At 50.0% G+C, this 14,732-nt stretch overlaps 1 protein-coding gene across 4 annotated transcripts in view; it reads right to left on the reverse strand.

Moving 5' to 3' along the window:
- The window catches only part of otud7b (OTU deubiquitinase 7B), a 33,058-nt gene extending 19,067 nt beyond the window's left edge, over positions 1-13,991 (reverse strand). For 2 of the 4 annotated variants that reach the window (XM_059980103.1, XM_059980099.1), the window contains exons 1-5: positions 13,784-13,991; positions 3,499-3,618; positions 2,589-2,686; positions 652-843; positions 8-178 (exon numbers count right to left, since the gene is read on the reverse strand). In XM_059980103.1, coding sequence (XP_059836086.1) covers positions 8-178; positions 652-736 — 256 coding nt within the window. In that variant the 5' untranslated portion in view covers positions 737-843; positions 2,589-2,686; positions 3,499-3,618; positions 13,784-13,991. Of the gene's footprint in view, positions 1-7; positions 179-651; positions 844-2,588; positions 2,687-3,493; positions 3,619-13,783 lie in introns of all 4 variants that reach the window. The other 2 variants (XM_059980101.1, XM_059980102.1) reach the window with 2 other exon arrangements.
- Between the last annotated feature and the right edge of the window lie 741 nt (positions 13,992-14,732).

Raw genomic sequence — 14,732 nt, forward strand, 5'->3', positions numbered from 1 at the left:
CCCTCACCTTGACCAGCCTCCTCGGACCGCTGCAGCGTGGGCCTCAGTGGCCGCGGGGCCTCCTTGTCCAGCGCCCTGAGCCCACGGGCCTCGTTGAACGCGGACGGCAGGCTGGCGGCGTTCACCTGCCGGAGCTGCTCGAAGTCACTGAGAGCTGCCGTCAGGTCCCAGTTCTTGCCTGTAGGGAAAACGGGAGACGTCACAGTGGCAGCTGGTGAGGGGAAAATCAGCGAAGGAGAGGGAACATCATTGGAAGTGGTTCTGAAGGACCAGGGTACATTAGGGTGATCAGGTCACCAGCAGGGAGAAGCAGGAGGGGAATGTAGACACAGTGAGAAAGGAGATGGAGAATTGGAATACAAAAAACAAGATTGTGAATTTGGGATACAGGAACAGAAGCATTTTGGGAATGAGGGAAAGAGAGGTGGCAGGAGATTGGGACTGACTAGAACATAGGGAGAAAAGAGGAGACATTGGATAGACGGTATTGGGATACAGGGTGAGAGGGAGGTGGTGGTTAGGTTTGGTATTGGGATAGGGATAATGTTTGGAATTATCACAGCATGGATACAGGGCTCTGAGCTGCAGGTTAAATTGGGAACTGACACAGGCCGGTGGGAAGAGCCCAGCATCACAGAAATCCCCTCTCACCTTCGAGCAGATCCCGAGCCAATCCGGGCTCCGCTCCCGTTGAGCGAACGAAGTCTGACAGGACAGTATCCATGTCGACAGTCATGTGATCATGAAGTCCTACTGCTCATTGGCCAGCTCTGCATCTGGACAGGTCAGAGGTCAATCCATCACCCGCAGGACAGCCTGTGGGATCTTCCATGCGGCAGATCACTGGAAAGGTGCAGAGAGGAGAGCGGTGGGAGAGCGGGGAGAGAGGTAGAGCCAGGGGATGGGAGGGGGAGAGGGAGAGAGAGCCAGGGGTGGGGGAGGGGAGGAGAGAGACAGATCAGGAATCAGGCACTTTGGAGTCTGGACTGACTACTGGATCAGTTCCCAGTGGATGGGGTACGGGGAGGTGGCATGTCGTCCTATAATTCAATGCTGGCAGCCCGATCTCCCAGAACTGGGGTAGGCCTATGAGACGGTCCTCAGGGCAACCACCCATGTCCAGGGTGTCAGAGAAAAGCCAGCAACTAATGAAAGAGTGGCCCAGCACCAAATGGGCCCCTCAGGTGACCGAGTCCAGTGCCAACCATCAGCCTGCTGTCTAAGCATCATCTTTCAATTTACTCACGTTACTGTCAACTTCCCTCAGACCCACACACCGGCAGGAAGGGGAGAGAACAAATAGCAGCAGCTGGTTGGCACACCAGGCCGCACATTATTGGGACATTTGAGGAAAGCGGAGCACCAGGAGAAACCTAAGCTGCCATGGGGAGAATGCAGAGGATCCACCGCAGATCAGCATCGAACCTGGCTCTCTGGAGCCACAAGGTATCACCGACGAGGGGCGTTCAGACTCTTGAGCAGAAGGGATGGGGTTGGAGATGGAGGACAAAGGGGAGATTGAGCGGGAGCTGATGAAAGCATGCAGCAAGCTTGCCTTTACTAGTTGAAGATACACTCAGTGGCCACTGTATTAGATACAGGAATGCATCTAACAAAGCTGCTTCAGGAGTGGAACCCGGTATGGTGTGCTGCTGTGGCCCGTCCACTTCAAAGTTCAATGTGTTGTGCATTTAAAGATGCCCTTCCGCGCACCACTGTTGTCATGTGTGGTTATTTGAGCTGCCGTCACCTTCCTATCAGCTCGAACCGGGTCGGACAAACTTGGGTTGTGCTCTCCGGAGTGGCAGGGGCTGAAGGACGCCTGATAGGGGTTTTTTAAGAATATGAGAGGCAGAGATAGGGTAGACGGCCAGTTCCTTTTCCCTTCAGTCTGACACTAGAGGGTATGCATTGAAGGCGAGAGGGGAGGGCAAGTTTAAAAGGAGATGTTTTTTACAGAGGGTGGTGGGTGCGTGGAATGTGCTGCCAGGTTGGAGGTGAAGGGAGATAGCACTCAGGCATATAAGAGGTACGCCTCTCAAAGTCCAACTACACGTTCTCGTCATGAGAGGTGGAGATGGGCAAGGCAGGCCAACAAGGGCTCTAGTGAAGCTGTATAGGGAATCCCCTGTACAGCAGATGCAACGGACTGCAGGAGTGTTTAGCAGAAAAATGGTTCCACACAGCCAAGAAGGGCCAAAAGGCCTGTTTCTGTGCCGTAATGTTCTGTGGTTCTAACTCCAACCAGACCATTGACTCCCGAGGACAACGGAGACGGGAGGTCATCAAAGGCTGGGAGCAGAGAGCCCAGGTAAGGAAAACGGGTATACCACACATGAACATGCAGAGATGGTGAAGGGATGGGTTCTCTGCAGGTAGAAGATATTACATTAGTAAGGAGTTTAATTAGCTAGACAAGCATCATAGGCCGAAGGGCCTGGATCACTGTGCACAAGGGCATGGGAAACACGGAGATCTCTGAAGGGTTTGGGCTCTTTACATTCGATACCATACCAGGGGCAGACCCCAGCCTCATCCGAGTGTCCAACAGATGGGGGCAGAGAAGAATAGGATGTGGCCTCACATACCATGATACGGTGAGGTCGAGCCAGCCGACCACCGAGGGGTCTCCTCGACACTCTAGGGCGTCATCACAGAACCCTCCTCCAAGTTGATCGCAGGCCGTCTGGAAGAAGAGAGAGTCAGAGAAACCGAGCGGTCACCCATCCACAACTACACTCACACAATTTACAGGGAGCTCCAGGTGGCCCCCGTTTTTCAAATGTTCGCTTTACGACAGCTCGCTGTTACGAAAGACCTACTTTAGTACCTGTTTTCACTAACCAAAGAGGATTTTCACTTTTTCGAAAAAAAGATGCCCACTTTATACGTGTGTTTACCCCTAGAAAGACTACAAAGACCGTGAAACCTTGTGTGGGCAGTTGTGTGTGCATGCGTGTACGTGCCGATTTTTTTTCTCCAAATCGATTTTGGCTCGCTGCCTTCCTGATTTTGATAAGTGAAACTGCAAAAAATATATGTACTACATACAGTATATACAATATTTCTACTTTATATAGGCTGTATATTTATCATATCATTCCTGCTTTTATTATATATTAGTACTATTTTAGGTTTTATGTGTTATTTGGTTTGATTTGGTAGGTTATTTTTTGGGTCTGGGAATGCTCAAAAATTTTTCCCATATAAATTAATGGTAATTGCTTCTTTGCTTTACAACATTTCGGCCTATAAACGATTTCATAGTAAAGCTCTACCTTCGAATAGCGGGGGGAAACCGGTATTAACTTCAAAGCTTCATCACGCAACTGGTGGGACACTGGGATGGGTGGCTGGGAGAGGGAATCACTGAGGGTTGTAGAGGAACAACTGGAAAGGGGCTGGGGTAACATTCCCAGGTGGCGGACAAATGCCATGAGAGAGGGGAGAAGGTAAGTGGAAAAGCACATAGATAGACACACACACACTTTACCAGACCTGTGGGATCACTGCAGACTGGACACAGATTGGCAACTCCCCACCAGTCAGCCTGCTCCCGATCTCAGTCTGTGCCGGTCACGGCTGTTTTACGGTCAGTGCTTGGACCGTGCCACCCACCTGTGAACAAACACCGCACAAACAAACTTTAAACTGATGCCACACTGCCACTCCTCACCAGCACGAGAGCTGGGAGATGGCAGCAACACCCCTCCCACCTGCTCCCCACTCTACACCCCTCCCTCAATGAACGCACATCACTGCTGTTACAGCAGCCGTTCAGCACAGAAAGTTGCCCTTCCACCCACCACATCCGTGCCTGCCTCTCTCTGTTCACCACTGCGCCCAATTCTAACCCAACCTCAGCAACAGAGCACTACGCACCACCTCTTTCATCCTTGACTGCACCTTTATGTTTGCCTTGTTTCTGACCGGCACAGGGGAAGAATTAGACTGTTTGGCCCATCGAGACTGCTCCGCCATTCCATTCCCTTTCTAGCTCATTCTCCTGACTCACTCCCTTCTCAGGAAACTAAAAAACAGAACAGTACAGCACAGGACAGGCCCTTCAGCCCACAATGTGGTGCTGACCTTTTAATAGACAATAGAATAGACAATAGGTGCAGAAGTAGACCATTTGGCCCCTCGAGTCTGCACCGCCATTCTGAGATCATGGCTGATCATTCACTATCAATACCCAGTCCCTGCCTTGTCCCCATACCCCTTGATTCCCCTATACATAAGATATCTATCTAGCTCCTTCTTGAAAGCATCCAGAGAATTGGCCTCCACCGTCTTCCGAGGCAGTGCATTCCACACCTCCACAACTCTCTGGGAGAAGAAGTTCTTCCTCAACTCTGTTTTAAATAACTGACCTCTTATTCTCAATCTATGCCCTCTGGTACTGGACTCTCCCAATATCTGGAACATATTTCCTGCCTCAATCCTATCAAATCCTTTAATTATCTTAAACGTTTCAATCAGATCCCCTCTCAATTTCCTGAATTCCAGTGTGTACAAGCCCAATCTCTCCAATCTCTCTGCGTAAGACAGCCCTGCCATCCCAGGAATCAACCTAGTGAATCTACGCTGCACTTCCTCAATTGCCAGAATGTCCTTCCTTAAACCTGGAGACCAAAACTGTACACAATATTCCAGGTGTGGTCTCACCAGGGCCCTGTACAAATGCAAAAGGACATCCTTGCTCTTGTACTCAATTCCCCTTGTAATATAGGCCAACATTCCATTTGCCCTCTTAATCTACTGTAAGATCAATCTAATCCTTGCCTCCCACAAAATCCTCTATTTTTCAATCACCTTAATGCCTATCCGAGTCTCTTAAATGTCCCTGAAGTACCTGAACCTCCTAGCAGAGTGTTCAACATGCCTCCCACTCTCTGTGTAAAAATAAACTATCTTTGCAGGAACGTATGGCAGGAGGGATGGGAGGGAAGCCAACCACCTTGTTCAGAGTGATTTTTGGGTTTAGGTCATTTACATTTAGCAAATGGCTTTGGCCATCAGTCTCCGTGCCTTGGCAATGTATTGTGGATTCAGTCCGTCACAATGCATTTCCTAACAGCCCAGTCCAGATGCCGCTGGCACCAGTGGGACGAATGCCGATCAGAGGGTGTGAAGCTTGTACTAGTAAATATGGAACTGCCCTTTCTCAAAATAAATATTGAGCCCCATGTTGGGCCAGCAGACCTTTCCACTGAAACCATCTCCATATGATGCCTGCTGTACCTTGTTTTGTTGAATAAAGAAGCCGCTTTGTATCTATCAGTAACTCTCTTTCTGGCCACCAGTCTAAAGTTCATTGACAATGTATTGTGGATTTAGTTAGTAACAATGCATTGTCAATGAACGGAAGACAGGTGGCCAAAGCCATTTGCTAAATGTAAATGACCTAAACCCAAAAATCACTCTGACACACCTGAACGTTATGACCCCTTGTATTAGCCACTTCTGTCCAGGGAACAAGCCCTTGGCTGTCAACTCAATTTATGCCTCTTATCATCTTGAGCACCTCTATCAAGTCACCTTACTCATCGTCCTTCACTCCAAAGAGAAAATCCCTAGCTCGATCAGCCTATCCTCATAGGACATGCTCTCTAATGCAGGCAGCATCACCAGAGAGGGAACTGACAGCGTGGGGAGAGGAGGGAGGCCCAGGCCTGACTGAACCTGTGGCACAGCGGCTGACGTAACAGTGCCAGTGTCTGTAAGGAGTTTGCACGTTCTCCCCACGGACAGCGTGGGTTTCCTCCCATGTTCCAGGGCCAGCGAGTTGTGGCGACACTTGTGGGCTGCCCCTCTCCCCCCCCCCCCCCCAGCAGATCCTCAGACTGACAAGAAACGAGTTCACAGTGTTTCGAGCTAATCATTAAATCCTTGGTTACCAGCCTGGCTTCAGCAGAGACAGACGGGAGAGGCACAGCTCTGGGTCTGACACAGCCGGGGACAGTTCTCAGTGCCCAGCATCGGGATATGGCTCAGATCACCGCAGGAATGTCAAGAACGCTGGCAAGAATGTAGAAAGGTGGGGTTGACAGAGCATTGCCTCTTGTTTATGTTCCTTGGCAGGGTGGGGGGGGGGGGAAGAACAGGCCCTTCAGCCCACACAGTCCATGTTACCCATTGACATTAAAGATTAGATTTGTCACACATACAGTGAAATGCAGTGACCAATACAGTCGAAGGATGTGGTTAGAGGCAGCCTGTAACTCTGACTACTAACATAACATGCACATAACTTAATAACCCTAACCAACCCCCCCCCCCCACCCCCGGCTTTGGACCGTGGGTGGAAACTGAAGCCCCCGGAGGAGTCCCACGTGGTCACAGGGAGAATGTACAAGCTCGTTACAAACAGCAGCGGGAATTGCACCCGGATCACTGGCGCTGTGAAACATTACTACCACCTTCCTATCAACTCCCACACCAGGTTCGACCCCTCACCCACACACCGGGGAGCAATTAACCCGCCAAGAACATGCAAACTACGGCGAATGCTGGGATCGAACCCCGGTCTCTGGTATTCGGAGGCAGTGCTTTAATCTGCCACCGAGCTGTCCTGGGGATTTCAGCAGGTCTGTTCAGTGCACACGGACATCCACCCCCGTCATCTCCGAACACCACATCTTACAGATCAGGTGGAAGAAAAAACCCTTTGCCCTTCCCTCCGAAGAGGAACAGGTCACAACCCTGCCCTGGCCACTGGCTGAGAGCTGACATACCACCCCTGCCATCAGCATCTGAACACAGACAGCATTTACACAGACTGAGTCAGAGGCAGCCTGACTGAGGCGTGACACAGGCGGCCGGCACATACCACAGCCAGCAAAAGCTGATGAAGCCTGAGATAGGGAGGGAGGGGTGACCTCAAACATCGGGGGGGGGGGTGGGGAGCAGCATGAGAGGAAATCAAGCTGTTGTAAACTGAGTATCAGTTGTAGGAACAACATTAAAAATGTGTTCTATGCACAGCAGACAGCCAAGGGCGAGGTTAGAGCGGGGCAGAGGGAGTACCAGACACTCCCACTTGTGTCATTGCCACTCCCTGAGAGCAAATTTGACTTAAGCAAACATTCCCAATGCAAGACGTGTCAGTGTCACTGAGCTTCTGGGAGAGGTGATGGGCCTCCGTCCAGCAGCAGCCCCATACTGGCACTCAGTGCACGGGCTTCAGCCGGGTCCAAGGGGCAGCTTGAAGAATTAGACTCCAAACGTGGAAAAGATTGCAGAACCAGCAATGTACCCCAGTGTCACACAGGGACAGATCCTTCCGTATTGTTACTACACTCCAGTATCATACAAAGACCTGAGTAAAATTTATTATCAGCGTACATACATGTCACCTCATACAACCCCGAGATTCTTTAACTGCAGACATACCTAGCAAATCCATAGAACAGGAACTGTAAACAAATTATGAACTGCAAATAATAAATATCAATAACAGGTCTGCCCAAACCAGTACTGTACCCCAGACTTCAACAATGACTGACCTGTCCCCACCGGGCACCGTACCCCAGTGTTACAGAGTGACAGACCCGTCCCCACCAGTACTGTACCTGTGTTATACAGTGACAGACCCATCCCCACCGGTACTGTACCTGTGTTAGACAGCGACGGACCAGTCCCCACTGGTACCGTACCCCGGTGTTGCACAGTGACGGACCCCTCCCCACCGGCACCGTACCCCAGTGTTACACAGTGACAGACCCATCCCCACCGGTACCATAGCCCAGTGTTACACAGTGACAGACCTGTCCCCACCAGTACCGTACCAGGGTTGTGAAAGTGATCTCATGAACCACATCCTGCTGGGACTCCCAGTGGTGATCAGATGCTATTCTGAAGCCTGTATCCATACCCTTGTCTGTCAAGGGATACTTTATTAACTCTGTGACTCATTTGTGCTGGCAGAAGGTAAAAATAACTTTACACTAACTTCCAGCCATTTAAACTCAGAAATGGGACAAACGCTTAAACTTTTTCCTCGGAGTTCTTTCCCTCTGGCACCGGGAGGAGGAATATCACCTTTCCGTACAAGTCAGCCATTGATGTACACGTTGGGTAACACCTACTTCCTGCAAGGATAGTTTTGTAAGTGGTTTTAGCCAGGACCCATCGTCACACTGGGAGAACCAGGGACACTAAGGAGCTGTAGTTTCCAAAGTCGCACAGGTTAGGAAGTTGTGGACATGCTATGTTGGTGCTGGAAGCACGTTGGCACGTGCAGGTTGCCTGTCACAATCCTCGAACTGTGTTGGTTATTGAAGAAGACAACGTATTTCACCGCATGTGAGCCTCTCAAAGCCCCCATTGCGGGAGGTAGAAATGGACAAGACGGGTCAGCGGGGCTCTGGTGAAGCTGTACAGGCCAGTCCCCTGTACAGTGGATGCAATGGGTCACAGAAACATTGATGAACTTCAACATCAACTTCACAGGATGACGGAGCTAAGGGCCCAATTTTAAACCTAATGACCTTCTCAACTATCTCACAGAGAGGCAATAAGAGCAGAATTAGGCCTTTTGGCAGAATCAGTCTGCTCTGCCTTCCCACCATGGCTGATTAATTATTCCTCAACCCCATTCTCCTGCCTTCTCCACATAACCTTTGACAAGAAGCTGTCGACCTCTGCTTTAAATATACCTAAGGACTTAGCAGGGTGTATGGGGTGTCTAGGGAGGGATAGCACCTCTGGTGAGGGGCTTGTCATGCCCTTTTTCAGGCCAGCTCGTCCATCTTTGGTCCCTACCTAGCGGTCAGCTCTCACCTGTGGCTCCAAGTAGCTGTAACACGCGCAGCGGCCACACTCCAGTAAACCATCTCGGCAGACGGGCCAAACCAGGTAGCCAATGGGTCTTCGACCCTGGGTGAGGTAGGGGATCTGCCTATCCCAGTGTGTGAAGTCTGGCCCTGGCAGATCGAGCGGAAGAGACCAATTAACGGTCCGACGGTCAAGAAGGCAGGCTGCAGGCGTTGTGGAGTGCTAAGAGCACAACAAGACATTTAAGATGTCCTGGTCACCCACTGCAAGATGTGGTGATCTCTTCAAACTCACCCGGCAGAAGGCAAAGGTAAAGCACTGTTGTAACCTGCCAAGTACATGATTTCCCAATGTGTCAGTGCAGCGTGCAGGGAAATCGTCCACCAACTGGAAATTCCAGATGCGACCTAACGATGAAGGACTCGGCCTCCACAGCCGTCCATTGCAATGAATTCCACAGATTCACCAGCTTCTGGCTAAAGAACTTCCTCATCTCTGTTCTAAAGGAACGTCCTCGCTCCTACATCATTCTTCTGAACTCTGGGGGCAGCTTACAGCATGGCAGTTGTCAGTCAAGCAACATCACGATGGAATTAGAGACCTGACAACAGGTTTACACATAGAGGCAGAATCCATGAGAAATCTCTCCAGGCATTGTTCAGTGCCTTCAAGATGGAGAGGCAGCCAACCCCAAACAACAGATTCACAAAGAAACCTTAACAAGTTTCTACAGGTGCACAGTGGAGAGCATCATCAAGGCCTGGTATGGAAACACCAATGGCAGGAATGGAAAAGTCTATGGAGGTGGATACGGCCCAGTGCGTCCCAGCAAAAGCTCTCCGCACCATAATCAGGCCATTTGACCTATCGAGCCTGCTCTACCATTCGATCACGGCTGATTTATTATCCCTCTCAACTCCATTCTCTTGCCTTTTTCACGTTACTAATGATGCCCTTACAAACAAAGAACCTATCATTGGCAAAAGGAGGTGATCAACCTTCCTTTTAATTGTTTATAGAAAGTATTCACTACCCCTAAAAGTTTTCATTTTTATTGTTTTAAAACATTGAATCACAGTTGAATTTGGCTTTTTTGACACTGATCAACAGGAAAACAGATCTCTACTGAGTGATCTAAATTAATTACAAATTGAAAACAAAATAATAGATTGAATAAGTATACACGCCCTTTAATATGATCCATCAAATCACTAGTGCAGCCAATTGGTTGTGGTCGATTAGCAGTTGAATGGAGAGACCACACATACAACAACTGTTGCCCGGGTGCTTCACCAACTGAAGCTTTAGGGACAGTGGCAAAGAGAGAGCCACTGTTGGAAAAAAAAATTCACATGAAATATTGGTTAGAATTTGCCAGAGGGCATGTGGGAGACTCTGAAGTCAGCTGGAAGGAGGTTCTATGGTCTGATGAAACCAAAATTGAGCATTTTGGCCATCAGACTAAACACTATGTTTGGTGTAAGCCAAACACCGCACATTATCAAAAACACACCGTCCCTACCGTGAAGCGTGGTGGTGTCTGTATCATGCTGTGGGGAGGCTTCACTGCAGCAGGTCCTGGAAGGCTTGTGAAGGGACAGGGTAAAATGAATGCAGTAAAATACAGGGAAATCCTGGGGGAAAACCTGATGCAGTCTACATGAGAACTACAACTTGGGAGATTTGTTTACTAGCAAGACAATGACCCCAAGCATAAAGCCAAAGCTACACAGGAATGGCTTAAAAACAACAAAGTTAATATCCTGGAGTGGCCAAGTCAGAGCCCACACCTCAATCCAATTAAGAATTTGTGGCTGTTCACTCACGATCCCCATGCAATCTGACAGAGCTTGAGCAGTTTCGTAAAGAAGAACGGGGAAAAACTGCGTGGTCCAGATGTGCAAAGCAGATAGAGACCTATCCACACAGACTCAAGGCTATACTTGCTGCCAAAGGAGCACCTGAAGGGGGTGAATACTTATGCAATCAAGTATTTTGTGTTTTATATTTGTAATTAATTTAGCTTGCTCAGTAGAAATCAGTTTTCACTTAGACACAAAAGTCTTTTCTGTTGATCAGCGTAAAAAAAAATGCCAAATTAAATCCACAGTGATTTAATTTGTAAAATAATAAAACATGAAAACTTCCAAGGAGGGTGGCTTGAATACTTTTTATTGGCACTGTGTACCCAATGAGCACGTTTACACAGAGTACTACTACAAGAGAGCAGAATCCATCATCGGGGGCCCCCACCATCCAGGCCATTCACTACTACCCCTGGGCAGGCAGTTCAGAGAAGCCTGGTTCAGGAACTGTGCATAACTTCACTCACCACAACTCTGAACTGATTCCACAACCTACAGATTCACTTTTAAGGACTCTTCACAAGCCACGTTCAGGATATAGTTTTTAATATGCACAGCTTGTCTCCTTTTGTACATCGGTTGTTTGTCAGTCTGTCTTTTTAAGTATTGTTTTTCCACAAATTCTGTTATATTTCTTCATTTTCCTGTAAATGCCTGGAAGAACATGATCCAAGGTATATGATAACACTACCCTGAGGTTTATTTACTTGCAGGCATTTACAAAAACAAAGAATTGCAGTAAAATTTATGGAACACTTGAAAGTGAGTCGATCAGTTGTAGACTCAGTTTGGTGTTGAAGAGAGTGAAGCCTCGTGGTTCTGGGGTAACAACTGTTCCTGAACCTGGTGGTGTCCAACCCAAGTCTCCTGTAATGGCAGCAGTGAGGAGTGAGCGTGGCCTGGAACGTGGGGGGTCCTTGATCTCGATGCTGCTTTCTCGTGTGCTCGATGTGGGGAGGGCTTTACCCGTGATGCACCGGTCTGCATCCTCCACTTCCTGTGCACTTTCCCATTCCTGGCCATTGCTGTTTCCACACCAGGCCGAGACACAAACAATTAGGATACTAAATCTTGATAATAAACTTGCAACCAAATGGAGTGACTTCAACAGAGACAGTTGCAGAGGGTACTGGTCTGCAGAGAGGTGCTGGCTCTGCTCAGACACATTTGCTGACATCTGCCAGCATCGCCTTTCACCACACAGCCAAGGGACGGGGTACGACACAGGGTGCACCAGAAGCATCAAAGCCAGGCACAGGTGTTGAGAGGAGATGGGCCGGCGCAATCCCCTCACCCCTCTTCCCACATTCAGGATTATTCCGGGCAGGTGACGCAAAAGAAGATCACATCTTTTCAGCCTCACTGCTCATGTCACTCCAGTCACCATACGTGACGAAACATGGCTGACCCTGGCTAAACCGCACACTGTGCCTGGGTCACCGGCAACACGAATGCAGACAACCACCTATCGCCAAAAAACCATTCCACCAGCACTGCACCCAGGAGTTATAGTGACAGACCTGTTCCCATCAGAACTGTATCAATGTTATACAGTGACAGACCCAATCCTCACCGGTCCCGTACCCCGGTGTTATACAGTGACAGACCCGTCCCCACCGGTACCGTACCTCGGTGTTATACAGTGACAGACCCGTCCCCACCGGTACCGTACCTCGGTGTTATACAGTGACAGACCCGTCCCCACCGGCACCGTACCCCGGTGTTATACAGTGACAGACCCAATCCTCACCGGAGCCGTACCCCAGTGTTATACAGAGACAGACCTGTTCCCACCGGTACCGTACCCCAGTGTTATACAGTGACAGACCCAATCCTCACCGGTACCGTACCTCGGTGTTATACAGTGACAGACCCATCCCCACCGGTACCGTACCCCGGTGTTATACAGTGACAGACCCGTCCTTACCGGTACCGTACCCCGGTGTCATACAGTGACAGACCTGTCCCCACCAGTACCGTACCCCAGTGTTATAAAGTGACAGACCCATCCCCACAGTTACTGTACCCCAGTGATATACAGTGAGAGACCCGTCCCCACTGGTACTGTACCCCAGTGTAACACAGTGACAGACCCGTCCCCACCAGTACTGTACCCCGGTGTTATACAGTGACAGACCCGTCCTTACCGGTACCGTACCCCGGTGTCATACAGTGACAGACCTGTCCCCACCAGTACCGTACCCCAGTGTTATAAAGTGACAGACCCATCCCCACAGTTACTGTACCCCAGTGATATACAGTGAGAAACCCGTCCCCACTGGTACTGTACCCCAGTGTTATACAGTGACAGACCCGTCACCACCGGTACTGTACCCCAGTGTTACACAGTGACATACCCCTCTGGTGCTATACAGTTATTGCCACCCACAAGAAAAGCAGTATAATAGCAAAAAACCTACAGGCACTGAAAGGACAAGAAGATTTTTGATCGATGCCCATCTCCCTCTCTGCGATGCTGTCAGACCTGCAGTCTAATTTTCAGAATTTCCTGTTTTTCTATCAAACAAGGCGTTGCACCTAGAGCTACGATGTACCAGTGTTCTGCAGAGCAGGCAAAGTTTGAAACCGGGCTCGTCAGGAGGTGCACAGTGCAGAAGAGAACGAAAGCAAGAATGCGAGCCCACACCGAAGGTCGAGAGCCAATTTATATAACAACACAGTGCTTGCAATCCAGTTGCTTTCTAACCACAGCAATAGTGTGGGGGAAATCAGCCCTTTAACTAATCCCAATCCTCCCATACACTAGACTTTAGCAGGAGTTTGAACGCGAAACCAACCTTGGCTTCATTGACCCATTGACTGACTTGCTTCCTGTGAAGGAATGAGGAGTGGGGACAGAGCTGGCCTAAGGAACCAACTCAATAAGAGAAGTGGTGGCCGGGGAAAAGAGCCCGTAGCTCCGCCGTCCTTGCCCTGGGTCCAGCCACAGGAAGAGCGCACCCCCGGGGGACGTTTCCAGGAAGAGGGACTCAGTCCACCCCTCCACCTCCCGTGCCAGAAGGGCACAGCCGAGCCTATACCCACAGGGGGCAGCGCGTCCACCTGAGCCCGAGGCTTTTCTGGGGCCCAGCGGGTAGGAAGTCCGTCGCAGAGGCGGGCGGGTGGGCGCCGAGCCTTACCTTAGCTTCCCTTCCCCCCCGTCAGCAGTCGCTCCAGAAGTGGCCACGCATCCCCGAGAGGCGGCGCCCGGCCAATGAGAGGTGGGTGGAGAGGGGTGCAGCGAGACCGTAAAACCGAGCCCCGGGCTCCCGGCCGCAACGCCAAGGCCTCTCACTCCTCCCAGTGCAACCGAACCTGCTGGACCGGAGGACCCAACCTGACTGACGGGCCCCGCCAGCCAATGGTCGACCAGGTTGCCCCTGGTTACGTTGGACACTGGAGGCCGCTAAGCCGACCAATCACCGCGCTGGGTGGGTGGGCTCGGTCCCCAGTCAAGCGGGATTGGACGGAACGTCAGTCGACGTCATCGGCGGCGGAGCGGATGATGTGACCGCGACTGTTGGTCTTGCGTCATCTGATGGACATCATAGGGAGCCAAGGTGTGACGTAATCCTGTATTGCAAAGTCGAGTTTATTGCATCATCATCTGGTATGGAGAGGCCTCGCACCGGATCGAAAAAAGCTGCAGAGGCTTTGGGTTCAAGTTTGATTCCATTCCACCATACACTTAAAGAATGCTATGCATATCACATACGGGCAGGATAACCAACGAAGAAGTTCTACAGAGAATGAAAACAAAACGTTCAGTACTTAAAAAAATCAGAAAACTGCAATCAAAATTCTTTGGACACATCATGCAAAGAGAGACGTTAGAATATTTAGTTAAAACTGGACAGCTGGAAGGAAAAAGCAGCAGAGGCTGACGGAGAAATCAAATGATTAACATCACGGTTAGAAACAGGGGAGGCAACAACTACAACTCGGAGAGTCAGGGACCGTGATGGATGGAGAGACATGAATGACAAGGCACCTGAATGATGATGATGACCATTCACTTGATTCAACCAAATGAAACAGCATTCCACTGGGGCCAAGATGCAAAACACAGAACCAATATTCACACACAAC

This window comes from Hypanus sabinus, chromosome 9, assembly GCF_030144855.1.
Source record: "Hypanus sabinus isolate sHypSab1 chromosome 9, sHypSab1.hap1, whole genome shotgun sequence".
NCBI classification, from domain to species: Eukaryota; Metazoa; Chordata; class Chondrichthyes; order Myliobatiformes; family Dasyatidae; genus Hypanus; species Hypanus sabinus.